Source organism: Leucoraja erinacea, chromosome 22 (assembly GCF_028641065.1).
Source record: "Leucoraja erinacea ecotype New England chromosome 22, Leri_hhj_1, whole genome shotgun sequence".
NCBI lineage: Eukaryota > Metazoa > Chordata > Chondrichthyes > Rajiformes > Rajidae > Leucoraja > Leucoraja erinaceus.
In genome coordinates this window covers 29,772,012-29,787,708 of record NC_073398.1, presented here as the reverse complement: position 1 = coordinate 29,787,708, position 15,697 = coordinate 29,772,012, and the positions used below count along the sequence as shown (strand labels likewise).

The window sequence follows — 15,697 nt, the reverse complement described above, 5'->3', positions numbered from 1 at the left end:
TGCTCTCAGGATCATTTCAATGCTTTCTTCAGTATTAGGAGCTTGACTGAAGTTTTGAATCAAATGTGTGCTTGATGAAGAAGTAACGGAGTCCTTAAAATCATTAACGATTGAACACAGACCCATCTCCACTATAAAGGGTTATAATCTCTCAACACACTTGACTCAGCCTGACACTATCTATCCTCTGGATCAAATAATGTTACAATATCAATTAGACCTGTGCCTGTTATATTAGGTCATTGATCACACTGTCAGTAGCAGAAAGTGTGATCATTGCTCTACTTTAGAGGATAAAGTTTCAAATGTAAATATTCCAAATTTCGAGGCAATGAATTTCATTCGCACCTGTAAAATTGAAGTTAAAGCGTACATCTAGTTCTGCATCTGAAATTTTGAATTCACCATAGATGTTTACAGTGTGAAAAGCGAAAGTACCTACAATACTTCCTCCAGCATGATTGCTCTGTTTCGAATGCTCACTGAATTCTAAACTTTCTCTTCCTCTCTTTCAGATTCATTCAGGAGATTGAAGGTGCCATGTGGTCAGGCTCTGGTAAGCAGTGTCCTCTGCGAGAGTTCCTCACCATGTACATCAAGAACTTCTTCCTAAATCAGGTTCACCTAGATGTTAACAAGGAGATTGAGGCAGCAACCAAAGTCGCGGATCCTTTGAAACTACTGGCCAGCGCTGATACTATGAAAGTGTTGGGAGTGCAACGACCCCTCCTTCAGGTAGGAACCTGGTATTGCATGACAGACGCACATAAAACTTCAAGTCAAGAGTGTTTTATTGTCATGTCCCAGATAGAACAATGAAATTCTTACTTGCTGCAGCACAACAGAATATGTATTCATAATAAATAACATGATAAATGAGAGAGAATAAAAAAAGTTCAGTGGTTATATATACACATGCTCACATATGTTTATATATATATATATATATACACATACACACATACTCAAAAAAACAAACAATAGCAATGCAATAATAATAATAGTCTATTGTAGTTCCGAGCTTATGAGGTTGGAGTGTTTAATAACCTGATGGCTGTAGGGAAGAAGCTGTTCCTGAACCTGGACGTTACAGTTCTCAGGCTCCTGTACCTTCTTCCCGATGATAGTGGTGTGATGAGTGTGTGGTCAGGATGGTGTGGGTCTCTGATGATGTTGGCTGCCTTTTTGAGGCAGCGACTCTGATAAATCCCTTCAATGGTGGGGAGATCTGAGCCGGTGATGGACTGGGCAGTGTTCACAACTTTTGCAGTCTTTTCCGGTCCTGAACGTTCAAGTTGCCGAACCAGGCCACGATGCAGCCAGTCAATATGCTCTCTACTGTGCACCTGTAGAGGTTCAAGAGAATCCTCTTTGATATGACGAGTCTCCGTAAGAACACGTGTATTTTACATGCTGTTTACAGGTACGAAACATTTACAGTGAATATCTAATGTTCTTTGGATTAGGATGTACGTTCAAAGTGTACTCTAGTCTTCTCAATTAACCAACCTCTCCCTATAATAAACATTTAACTCTGCAGGAATAAAGAAAAGCCAAATTGTTGGAGGAACAGTGGATCAGGGAGCATCTGTGAAGGGAATAGACAAGACAATGTTTTGGATTGGGGCCCTTCTTCAGATCCCGTGTTCTTTATAGTTCAGAAGAATGAGAATAGATCCCTTTGGAGATAACAAAGTTCCTACAGGGGTCAACAAGCCTTCGTTCGAGACTAAGGAGTCTGGAACCAGACATTGTAGTCTCGGAATAATGAGGAGAAATTTCCTCACGCAGATTGGTGGTAAATCTTTGGAATTTTCTATCCAATGAGTTCATTCACATACAGGTCAGTACATTTATAATTTAGGAAAAGTGTTTTTGCATTATGAGGTTCTCAAATTGCATTAAGTACCCAATTATGATTTGAAACTGACCATTACAAAATTCAAGAATCACTTGATAATGCTGGATAATTAAGATCCTGGCTGGTTAGGCTAAAGCCTTACTTTCCAAGTTGTAGTTTTCTGTTTTGCTGTGAAGGGATAATTTTCAGTACTCGTGTAATATGCTGTCAAATTTATTGGTTGTCCACTGTGATAAAGCAGTCTGAAGAAGGGTCTCGACCCGAAACGTCGCCTATTCCTTCGCTCCATAGATGCTGCCTCACCCGCTGAGCTTCTCCAGCATTTTTGGCTGCTGCATTCAAAGGTGCGTTATATTTTGCACTGCTTTAGTTCAGGCCATGAGAAATAGGAGATTAAACCAAAAGTATACCTACATTCACTGATATTTTTCATCTCTTGGCAACTGACTAACATTTAGGTTGCTTGGGTATTGGCTTTATGCTATGCTGGTGCTCCCAGTTTCCAAAACGTAACTCACAATAACACCCATCAGCTTGGCAGCTGTTCATAAGATCTGACTGGCTCATCTATTTTAGGAGTGTCACAACTGATCTCAACACCTTGCAGCCGGCCATGCTTGCAAACTACTGCTGGTGTTGAGACATCCGAACCTAAAAAAAAGTAGATGATGCAATCACTTGCATCGCATCTCTCAGGAGGGAACGGGCAAATATGCATGTTTTTGTAATGGGCTTGTCCCACTTAGGCAACTTTTTAGGTGACTACAGGAGACTCTGCTGTCGCCACATGGTCGCCACATGTTCGCGGGTGGTTGCCGGGTAGTCGCCTTCATGGTCGTGAGGAGTTCCCGCATTCTGGGAACTAATCGCGGCCTCATTAAAGTCGCCGCGCATTTTTCAGCACATTGAAAAATTAGCAGTGACCAGAATGAAGCCGCCATGGAGGATAACGAGAATTCTCGTGCCGTAGGTGGGTTGCCAGGAGGTCGAAGGTTCTCGTAGGTTGTACCCGGCGCTGACTGGTGAATTTCATTGGCTCATTGGGGGGAAAAAAACGTAAGCAGTAATTTTCAGAACCAAGGATAACCGACCGATAATGTTAAATGTCCACCGAGCTTCTGTCGCTTCTTAAAAGTTGTCCCCACTCCTTCTCCATCCCTCTCTCCCCCCTCTCCCCCCCCCCTCTTTTAAAGGACTTACCGTACACTGTGCTTCACCATGATGAACAGCCATCTTAATTATAGCGCTATTCATCGTGGTGTGCGTCTGTATCACATTGGCTTTGCACCGTGTGAATTTCACTCAGACAGCGCTCCCCCCGCTTGCCCTGTCCCCCGCCTGCATAACGGGCTGGTGAAGGAAGCGATGTGTGTGTGTGTGCTCCACTCTGACCGTCGCTGTTCCTTTTTTTTTTTTTTTTTTTTTTTATTTTATTTTATTTTTATTAGAAGTACGGTAAATTACAATTCTACACAACACATATATCTTGATACATTTTTTGTACCGCTTGTCATTTTTTTTTTTTTTTTAGGTAGAGCTTTAAGGAACTCTGGGTAGAAGTAAGGAAAGTAAAGAAAGTGCAAGAGAGTCGTGCAGTGCAAGAGTGTAAGGAAAAGAAAGCCCCTTAGGAAAGAAGTTAGAGAAGGAAGTAAAGTGAGAAAATAGACCCTAGAAAAGAGAGAAAGAGAAAGTAGAAACAATCGCTCTATTATAACATTAAACTCAGCAGAAAGGGGACTACCAACCAAGTCTGTTTTTGTTATTTTACCTCCCGTTACCAGGTCCTGATTCCGCTTATTTATATATTTGTTTTTTTTTAGATTACTATTGCACCTCATACTTGTAATAGGTCCAGAAACATAGACCACGTCTTTTGGAATTAGTCTGCTTTACCTGCTAGGAGGAATCTCATCTCTTCCAGATGTAATGTTTCAAACATATTTGATATCCACATTTTTATTGTTGGTGTCGGCGCATTTTTCCAGAATTTAAGTATAAGCTTTTTTCCCATTATTAGCCCGTAATTAAATAAATTCTTCTGAAACACGTTTAACAGTTCCAGTCGCCGGTTTTTCAGGCGTCTGAAAAATGCCCAAGTGCAGCTTTCTCCATTACTCAGTGCTAAAATAGTCACACAAGTTTATTTTGCAATTGGCCAGTTAATATAAATTAGAAGCATGTTTTGCAGCTCGTTAAATCTCCTGTTGAACACCTGGTCTGTCAACAGATCAATACCCATGGATAAATAAGTGATACAATTGATGCTACAATTGAGCCGCATTAGAGTATACAGAGCTCATTAAGTCTTTTTTTCGTGAACTGTTCCAATTCAGTCACCTATTGATCCATTGCATTAACTTTCAATAAAGTAACCTGTTGGGTCGTCTGTTCTCGAGAAGCTATTATATTACACGTGATTGTTTGAATTCTGGAAGATGTGCATTGTCAAGTTGGTGGCTTATTTCTGCTCATAAATTTGCACTGTTGTGGCATAGAATCATCAACTCGCCAAAATTACTCAAACAATTCCACAATCTAAAACAAGAAAATAGATTTTGCATTGTGAGCACATTTAAAATGCTCATGGACAACTGAAATCGACCGAGTGTCAAATCTGTCTTGGGCGATCACAAATAAAATTGCTTGTCATTGTACCGGAGCAGCCTGACATATTTATCAATGATGTGGATGAGATCCGCCAGGACAACTTGCTGCAAACCTCCCTGCAAACCCATCTGAGACTAATCAATCCACATGATTAGATTCCCAGTTTACCACCCTATTGCATTCATTTCTGTACATCATCAACATCCAGTGCCTACAAGACTGATGTACTGCATTACTTGGGCAACTCCAAACACGCCACTCAAACCGGCCCCATAGGAGAAGCGCCCACATCATGGGACTGGAAACTGGAAGTATTCTGAGCTAATTCTGCTACCACCATCATCTATTACAACAAGTGATGGCTCCCACTGATTGTCGCCGGAAGCTTGCGGACGATGACAGCGATGTCAACATTTGAAACATGGAAGATGGGCACGAAAGAAGAAGAAGCCACTCAAACCTGCAATCTCTGTCACCAGAAAAAGCAACTATTTCCAGTGCATGGAAACGCCACCACTTGCATGTTCCCCACCAACCTGCACATCATCCCAACGTGCAATTATAGCACCAATCCTCCATTGTTGGGACTTCTGAAACTTCCTGGAATTTCCTATTCAACAACATTGTTGGAGTACTCACATTGTCGCAATATAAGAAGTTGTCTCACCATCACCTCAAAAGTAATTCAGAATGGGCCCATATTCCCGCTTTGCTAGAGACATCTATATTCTGAATAAAATAGGAATAAAGAACAATTTTAATAAATGATGTAATGGTTCAGTATCCCCCTGAGAAGCATGTAAGGGATGGGGGTGGAGGGAGGGCGGAGGGGGGAGAAAGAAGAGGGGTGGAAGGAGGAGAGAGTGGAGAGAGGGGGAGGGGAGAGGGTGGAGGGGGGGGGGAGGGGGGGGGGACGGGGGGAGGGTAATAGGGGAGGGAGGCTGGAGGAGGGGGGTGGCAGAAGGGAAGAGGGGGTGAGAGGGGGGGGGGGGGGTCAGAGGGGGGAGTTGGGGGAGAGTTGGGGGGAAGGGGGGGGGAGGGGAGAGGAGTAGGGTGGAGGGAGGGCGGAGATGAGGGTGGAGAGAGGGAAGGGAGGGGGGGGGAGAGGGGGGGGGGGGGATGGAGAACGCAGGGAGGAGGGGGGAGGGAGGGGGAAGGGAGGGAGGGGGAAGGGGGAGGGAGAGAGGGGGAGAGGGGAAGAGGGGGTAAGGGAAAGAAGGGAGGGGGGGGGGAGGGGGGGGAGGGGCGAGCGAGCGGGCTGCGAAAAGCGGAGAGAGCCTGGGGAGATAGAGAGAGCTCTAGTACAGGGCCCTACTCTAGTACAGGGCCCTACTCTAGTACAAAGCTCTCGGCATCTCTAGGAAAACCAGAGCCGAGGTGCGTGTGTAATCCATTTCAGCGGCTTCATTCCAGAACCCTGTGAGGGGCGGGGCGCTGCACTGCGGACGGACGGCCAAGTGCGAGTGGACTGTAAGTCAGGAGGCAACAAAATATCGGAGTCGGAGGTTAACGTAACTCGTCATCAGCTTCAATCCAGAGCACGGTGGGGTGGGGGGAAGGGCGGCTGGTCCTCAGGCATGGCGGAGCGCTGCTGATGGCAGGCCTGTCGACTGTGAGCGAGAGGAGCCATTGTGACGTCATCCAGCTCATTAGATTTTAAAAATATGTCAGATTGGTGAACAATTTTGGTAAATAAACTCGGGAAACAATAAATCAAATTTCAGATGAAGCGTTTTCTGAGATCATGAGGTAAATCTCTACCGGAATATGTAAAAATTTCACCGTTACAGCGACAGGTTCTCGAGGAGAAATGTTCAAGCAAGCAAACCCACAAGTAAACATCCAAGGTCAGAGGTTTATAATATAGATTATTATCTCCTGCACACAATTCACAAATCTGAATCATGTGTTGATCACTCAGTGTCAAGGACTTCCTGACACATGGAATGAAACCTAAGTGACCAAACATGAAGATTTAAATGGAATACTAATCTTTATAATGGCTACACATTTTTTTAAAGACCCTGTATTGATAAAAAGTTAAAGTAAATTTGATATTGTGGCTGTTTGATGTTGCCGTGCAGCACTACTTTTACTGGAAAGCTGGCAAAGTAAACTAACTGAATGAAATGGTAGTAACCATTGCAAACCTGATAGCTACTTCAGGTGACTTGCAGCAGATGGTTTACCAGCACATCTGAATCGTCTGCTGCCTTTGAAGCCATTTCTACACTTCTGTTGCCACGTGAATGTGAAGCGTTGTAAGAGTCAGACACAGTGTACTATATATGTAATCAGATATATGTGGAAACCTTCCACTGAAATTATTATACATTTAAAATCCATTCCACATTAAGGAGGATTCCTCATGGGAAACAAACAATCTCAATATTGTGGCCATATCAGAATCTGGTGTGAAGCTTCCTGATGTAGATGAAATGGGGGGAAAAGAAGCAAAATGCTTTTGGATTTTGTAAATTTAGTATTAAGAACTATGCCAGGGGAGATGCACTGTGGATAAGATAAGATAACTTTTATTGTCATTTGAACCTAATTTCAAACAAAATTACGTTTCTGTAGTCATACAAACAAGAAAAAAAACCAAGACACACAATTAACACAATTTGCATAAACATCCATCATAGTGAATCTCCAAGCACCTCACTGTGGGATCCTATTTTGATATTATTGATAAAAATAGTTTCCAATGCTCTCAAAATCCACAAAATAAATGAACTACTTGCATTGATGTGTAGCACTATCCTCATAAAAGAATGTCATCTGGAATCAATTGCTTTTAGTGTCATCATAGTTCTTTTGTAAATATTTAGTTGAAATGAGTGCTTACATGAATGTTTACATCAATGCCTGTTACTGCTCAAGTCTGAGTTTATCTACTGTTGAAACTGTCACGTCAGATTCAGCTTCCATCCTTGAGACTCTGCACATCTTCAAAATGCATCTGCCTCATTGTTCCTATCCTTACGGCTTGATTGCCTCCAATTGGCCACCAGATGGCGCCAGCAATGGCTGCCTCACCAACTGTCTGTCTTGTCCCTTCCTCGTTTGTTGTTTTTTAGTGTGTGTTAAATGCATGTTTTAGTGTTCTTTAGCTTGTTTTATGTGGGGGAGGTGTCGGGGGAAACTTTTTTTAATCTCTTACCTTGACGGAGATGCAATTTTTTTTCCATATCGTATCTCCGTCCACACTGTGGCCTAACATCTTGGAGTTGGCGGCCTCTGCTGGGGACCGACTTCAGGAGCTCCAACCGCGCGGGAGCCTGCAGGACTTACCATCGCGGAGCTGGTGATCCCTGTCGGGGATCGACCTCAGAGCTCGAACCGCAGGAACCTGAAGACACCATCACGGAGTTGGCGATCGCTGTTGGGGATTGCCCTCGGAGCTCCAACTGCGGGAGACTGCGGACTTTAACATTATGGAGCTCGCGGTCCGTCGTTAGATACCAACTTCGGGAGCTTCGACCATCCCAACACGGGAGCTTCGACTGCCCCGACTCGGGAGCTCCAATCACCCCGACACCCCGACTCCCCTGACCGTGAGAGAATAAAGAGGGAAGATTAGACTTTATTACCTTCCATCACAGTGAGGAATGTGGGGAATCCACTGTGGTGGATGTTTATGTTAACTTTTATGTAGTTGTGTGTCTTGTTGCTTTTTTTGAGTATGGCTGTATGGCAATTCGAGTTTCACTGTACCTTAATTGATACACGTGACTAAATACTGACCTTTGAACCTTGATTCCACTGACTTCAATTCCCAATTCTGTTGATCATGTTAAATCTGTTCATGCTCTCACCCTTTGCTATCACAAACGTTTGCACCTCACCATTTTACTAAATCTTGTCTCATGTCCGTCCACGCTTCCTTCAAACATTCCAAAATTCCACCCATCTCTCCTCCATTTCTCTCTCATCAGAATGCTCTCCTTTATATGGGTTCAATATCAATTTCAATAAATCCAGGTATCTAGCCTTTTCTAGTAATATCTGGTCTGTTCAGCTGTAGGTTAACCACATAGTATTAATTCAGTTTCTCTCTTCCTCTACTCCCATCATCGGTGGTCACTCAAAACGAGTATGACTGTCCTCTCCTCTCCATAGGGTCATCTACTTGTGGGCCTGCAGATGTCTACAGAGGCCGATCCACGATCCACACACCTTGGTGCAACGTGGGCAGTGGAGACTGGCGGTGGTTAGTAACACTACTTACACCGCCTGATCTTATGGGTATTTCCTGCAGCTTAGACCTGCATGTCACAACCTTTACACATATTTTGCTTTTTTTCTCTCATTTCTTTCATTCGCCTCATCAACTGCTTAATACCGTTGCAACTATTGCTTCATCCTTCTTCCCTCCCAGTCATCTCAACAATTTAAAACTCAATTGTTTTCTCACTTTTCCAGTCCTGATCTTCTTATCGAGTCCACATCACAAGATTAGAAATTGTTCGGCCAGAGTTGAACACACTTCTTGGCATCTGCATACGATGGCATCTTGCGCTTCTTGCACTTTCTGTGCTTCTTGTGCATAGAGGTGGAAAGATTGGTGGAAACTGGACTGCAACCTGAATGCTCTTTCCTTGATTTACGATGGGGAAATCATGCTTGACTAATCTTCTGGAGGTTTTTGAAGATGTAACGAGGAAAATGGACAAGGGGGAGCCAGTGGATGTAGTGTACCTGGACTTTCAGAAAGCATTTGATAACGTCCCACATAGGAGATTAGTGGGCAAAATCCGGGCACATGATATTGGGGGTAGAGTGCTGACATGGATAGAAAATTGGTTGGCACAGATAAAAGAATGAGTAGGGATTAATGGGTCCCTTTCAGAATGGCAGGGGTGCCGCAAGGCTCTGTGCCTGGACCGCAGCTATTTACAATATACATTTTTAGATGATTTAGATGAAGAGATTCAAATAAACATTAGCAAATTTGCAGATGACACAAAGCTGGGTGGTAGTGTGAACTGTGAGGAGGATGCTATGAGAATGCAGGGTGACTTGGACAGGTTGGGTCAGTGGGCAGATGCATGGCAGGTGCAGTTTAATGTGGCTAAATGTGAGGTTATCCACTTTGGTAGCAAAACCTGGAAGGCAGATTATTATCTAAATGGTGTCAAGTTGGGAAAAGGGGAAGTACAACAGGATCTGGGGGTCCTTATTCATCAGTTCATGAAAGTAAGCATGCAGGTACAGCAGGCAGGGCAGAAAGCGAATGGCATGTTGGCCTTCATAACAAGAGGAGTTATGGAGCAAAGAGGTCCTGCAATTTTTCTGCAGTTGTATAACGCCCTAGTGAGACCACACCTGGAGTATTGTGTGCAGTTTTGGTACCCTAATTTGAGGAAGGACATTCTTGCTATTGAGGAAGTGCAGCATAGGTTCACAAGATTAATTCCCGGGATGGCGGGACTGTCATATGCTGAGAGAATGGAGCGGCTGGGCTTGTATACTCTGGAATTTAGAAGGATGAGAGGAGATCTTATTGAAGCATATAAGATTATTAAGGATAACATGTTCCCGATGTTGGGGGAGTCCCGAACCAGGGGCCACAGTTTAAGAATAAGGGGTAAGGCATTTAGAACGGAGATGAGGAAACACTTTTTCACACAGAGAGTTATGAGTCTGTGGAATTCTCTGCCTCAGAGGGCGGTGGAGACCGGTTCTCTGAATACTTTCAAGAGAGAGCTTGATAGGGCTCTTAAGGATAGTGGAGTCAGGGGATATGGGGAAGGGCAGGAACGGGATACTGATTGGGGATGATCAGCCATGATCACGTTGAAGGGCCGAATGACCTACTCCTGCACCTATTGTCAATTGTCTATTGACCCCTCCAGTTCTGATTAAAAAAAAAGGTTTTTGGCATGAAACATTAACACTGTTTCTCTTTGCACATTTCTGCTTCCAGCATTTTCAGTTTTTATTTCAGCGTTCCAGCATCTTAGATTTTCAAAATATGGAAGAAAAATATAATTATTGGAATTGTTTTTATTTAGTAACAGCTGGGTTATATTGCAAACTAAAATTAAGACGTGGCAGACTTATTAAATTACTTATTCAATTAATAACAGTAATGGCAGTAGAGGACATGGATACCAAGTCTCTTATTCCACGTTAGACAGCAATAAATCAAAGGCAGGAACTTAAGTTAATGTAATCAAGAAAACAAAGCTTAAAAATAACACCAATAGCACTTAAGGCAGCCAACTCTTCAGATGCTGATAGTTTTCACCTGGTTTTAAAGGAAGTAGCTGATTAACGTAAAGCTGTTTCATTCGTTACCTTCCAAAACAATGTCTGTGAGTAAATTATTCTTCCAAACTGGAATTAACTATTTAAGGAAGATATTGGACTCGCGCTACACCAGAATCAGCCTGTGGGATGGCTCGGTCCCGCCCGTCCATACAATCCTTGCAACTCCTCTTCTGTGTCATTCAGCCACTCTGATGTGAAAGGCCTGGAGCTGACTCTACTCCTGAGTAGGAATATCCAAAGACAATTTCAAAAGAAGTATGAGGGAAGGCAAAAGAAGCACCATGAAGGATGAGAATAAAAACCCATAACAGGACTCAAACCTTCCATTCCACCATGGCCCTTTCCTGTATCTGCCAGGTGCCAGGACTAGTCCTGGGTGCTTGCACCTCCGTCACCAGTTCTGAAAGGAAATAAAGTCCAGAAACTCAGTGAGGAGCTGCCAAAGGGCTATTTTGACCTGGTCTGATGTTCTGGGTGCAAGTCCAGTTCTAGGCCCATGTTCAGCTCTAGATCCAAGTGTACCACATTGGTGTATAACTGATTCCATATTGGTACAAATCTATTACTTCAGTGGAAGCACAAGGAACTGCTGATGCTGGTATCTTGAGCAAAACACAAAGTACTGGAGGAACTCAGCTGATCAGGCAGCATCTGTGGATGAAATGGACAGACGACATTAAGAAAGGTCCTAACACAAGTCATAGTCTATCCATTCCCACCACAGATGCTGTGTGACCTGCTGAGTTCCTCCAGCACTTTGTATTTTGCCCGATCACTACAGTGTGGCAGCAATAAAAATGAACTGAGGAAACATATAAAGAACCTTGGAGATATTTAGAGAAGCAGCGGAGAGGATAGACTATTGCAGGAATATGGCATCCAGGAGAGTATATCAACAGCGAGGAAGCAATGAGCAGTACAGCAGCAAGTTGATGAGAAACAGTAAGAAGCGCAGAGTTTGTTTTTGAAGCTGGCCAAAAGTAGCAGATTTGCACTTAAAATAAAATGTTTTTCATAACTGGACCTTGGAAATGTTTTGTGAATCCAGTCCTCTCCACCAAGAGTTTCACACTGTTATAGATATTTTATATTTTAGCTCATTTTATGATTACTGCCCTGGCAAATAGATACACAGTCTGAAGTCAAAATGTGGACATGTATGGAAGGCAGAGGAAGAGGGGAACCACAGCAATTAAAGTGCACTCTGATCCTACTTGCCCTGGTCTGGTTTGCAGGCAATAATAAGCATGGATAATAGGAAAGCGATTCTTCAAGTCTCCATTGTGGATTAATTCTGACAGATTCATTTGTGGAATATTGAATACAACTCTCCGTGAAACACAACTTAATGTGTAATTCATGCCATTTAGTTGTTGATTTATTTTTATGCGGTTGAAGTGTTGGACAGAAGTTGTAGATAGCATTTATCATTTATTTAAAGTACTGTTCTTTAAATCCAATAATTAGCCTGCTGTGTAAAACTACCACCTGGTGCAGAACAAAGTCATGCAAGCAAGTAGTTGTCAGATTTGATCTCTAATCACCGTGTTGGATAATGGTTCTGACACACATGGACCTAAGTAGGTATTTCAGTCAGGGCCGTAGACTGCAGGATGAGAACGACCCCCCTATAAATAAAGGCCCTGGCTGGTGAAGGGATTTTAAAGAGCAGGGTGGAATTCAACCAGATCCTTTCAAGATTTGGTAACATAAATTCCAAGGAGTGCGTACATGAATATCAAACATGTTCGGTATGAAATATAAATAATTATTCATTTTTTCATGTACGCTGTTAAACCCAGGCCCCATCTACTCTCTTCATTGAATGTAAGAGTTCTCAATTCACATATTTAATTTCCTGACAAAATTCTATTTAATATAGATCATAGAATAGGAACAGGCATGATGTCTGTTGCAAACACAAGGCTAAATGAAACCAATCCCTTCTGCCTGCACCAGATCCTCATTTCTCCATTATCCACTTATTCATGTGCCTATCTAAAATCCACTTTTATATCTGCTTCCACCCAAACCCTTGGCAGCACATTCCAGACACCTACCACTCTCTATAACAAAGTCTTCTCCACACATTTATTTTTTTTAATTTTCTCTCTCTATCTTAAAGCCATACCCTCAAACACTTGACATTTCCAACATGGGAAAAAGATTCTGACTGTCTACCCATCTACTCTTTTCATAATTTTATAAAATGCTATCAGGTCTCCCCTCAACGTCCGGCATTACGGAGAAAACAATCCAACTTCGCAAAATAACAAATACCCTGTAACCCAGGCAAAGTACGGGTGAACCTGCCACCCTCTCCAAAGGCTTCACATCTTTCCTGTCATGAGGCAATCAGAGCTGCACACAGCACTCCAAAAGCTGCAATGTGACTTCTTCACTTTTATGCTCATTGCCTCAACCAATGAAGGCAAGCATACCAATGCCTTTCTTGCCACTGTCTACTTCTGTTGTGACTTTCTGGGAGCCGTAGATTTGAACCCCAAAATTCCTCTGTACATCATTGCTTTTAAAAGTACTGCCATAAACTGCACTCTTTCCCCTTATATTCACCTCCCAAACACCTGACAATTGCCCAGATTAAGGTCCATCTGATATTTCTCAGTCCCTATCAATAACTGATCTATATCTTGCTGTATCCTTTGACATAATTTTTGTGCCCTCTGCATATTTACTAACAAACCCATCTCTGGTTTTGTCCGAGTCATTTATCACAAACAACGATTGCAAAGTCAACATCATTAAAATACAAATTATCTGGTCAATAGCATTTGCTGCTTGTAATAAATTGCTCTGTGTTAAATATTGCCGCAACGGTATAAGCATTGAAAGAGTGGCAGCATTTCAAAAATACTCGTGGTCGAAAAGAGCTTAGTGCCACCCAGAGGTTGTGAAAAGTGCCATATAAATACTGGTCTCGTGTTCATTTCTTTACTTATAACGTACGTTCATCCAAGCACTTAGCGGCTGGCTAGTATAAAAGTTGCTTTCTCGTGTGGGATGGAACTTACTGTTGCAAGACATTCAATAGCAGTGAGGTGTGCAGCAGTCATCTGCAGTCTGGCTTTGTCCTGATATTATCTGCTGAGGGTTTGCATCCAAGTGTTACTCTCCTCCAGTTTTCTGACTGATCATTTTAATTACGTGTGGTTCCAACAGGCTGCCTGAGCAAGACACAAATTGAAAGCATAAATCTTTATTTTTGTTTTCTCAGTCTTCATGCTTGCGAGCAGAATTGAGAGAACAATGCATCTGTCATGCTTTAGTCTTTACCTTTGCTGTCCAGTTGACCTACTCAATTTCTTGAAAGGTTAAATGAGGCAGTGGATGTTACACAGTAATGCTGCACACACATCTAAGTATTTCTTGGAATTTGTTTTTAATGGTTTTTATATTCAGTTTTGGGTTGCTCAGCTGGAAGTGGGAGGCACATCTTTTTCATTCCTTATCTGAATATGCAGATTTTTTTTGTTGTTGCAGGAAATCAGCACTGTAAACTCTTAGATTCACACATTACCTTATCCGATGTTATTTTTCTTATTGTATGGCTGCAGAGCCCATGAAAGGAAAAGGCACACTGAGCCTGCCTCCAACCTCAGTCAGAATACAGTGGGCAGATTGTAGCAGGAATCAATGGGTGGCAGACATCAGCATCTCTTTCCTAGTTCAGGGCCACCAAAGTCGCTTGTACCTCCTCATTTACTGCTATTGATGTAAATGACAACCACAGATCAATGCTCCGCCAGCCCTGGGTAATTGTGAAACGACCAGCAGACTACATTTTCCAGCAATGTTATTCTCTGTAAATATCATTGTTTAGTTTAATGATACAGATGGAATTAATACTTAAATTTTGGAAAAATACATCAATACCAACGCTTAAAATGTGGATTGCTAGTATGTTGGACACCGCACATCTTGAGGAAATGCGATTCCTCCTAATGGATAAATCAGACCAATTCATAACGAGTTGGTCTCCATTTGTCGTCTTTTTGGAATCATATGGTGCAACACAATTGTAAAAGCGAACTGTTTCAGGACTGGACGAGGGATGGTCAAGATTATAAACAATGATCTTACCTTTTTTTTGTTTTTTTTTTTCTTTTTCCTTTTTTTTATGTCTTATTCTCTTTTTTCTATTTTCTTTTCCTCAACTTTCTTCACTCATTCGTCTTTTTTTCTTTTTCTTCACACGCTATATATCTCACGCCTTTCTATCCTTTACTATCTAATTTATTTTTCTTATTCTCGTCTTTCTTTATTATAACAAAAAAAATAAGAAGCTGTACATAAAATGTATTATGAAGATATATATTAGGCACTTTGGTGCCATATGATTGTACTTACTTCTGATAAAATAAAATATTTTTTAAAAAAAGATACAGATGGAAACAGACTTCTTGGCCCACTGAGTCCATATCTTCCACCCCCCGTTCACACATGTCCATGTCATCCCTATTGCTGGGTGAAAATATTTGTGTGAAAGACAAGTGAACATTTCATGGGGACAGAAACTAGCCTTTTTAATGAGCTAGGGGTATGGGCTGCACATAAACAAGGAAAGCTCGTGCCATCCATGAGATTTTCCTTTGATCTGGCCTACCTACTTTTATAAACTATTGTACTCTCCACAGGTCAGTTATCTTGATTTGCCAGAGTTATGATTGTAAGCTAAGTTTTTTTTGCAGATCTATAAGTCTGAATAGGAGTGAGAGCCTTATTTGACAGCATAATCTTTGGAAAACAGCTCCCCACAGTGCTGTTAGGATTAGAATGGAACAAGAACAAACTACTGTTGTTCCCAGTATTTAAGGCATTTGGGTTTTACAAGTTATGTTTAATATGTATGCATCAATAAATTTGATATTACACGATGATAACTTAATGTCAGCAAAAGTAATAAACTTTCATGTTTAAATGTCGCCAGATACT

General features: G+C 42.0%; 1 protein-coding gene across 1 annotated transcript in view; it reads left to right on the top strand.

Moving 5' to 3' along the window:
• Positions 1-15,697, top strand: part of exoc4 (exocyst complex component 4) — a 362,722-nt gene that overhangs the window by 216,863 nt on the left and 130,162 nt on the right. The window contains exon 10 of the mRNA XM_055653386.1: positions 516-735. Coding sequence (XP_055509361.1) covers positions 516-735 — 220 coding nt within the window. The remainder of the gene's footprint in view (positions 1-515; positions 736-15,697) is intronic.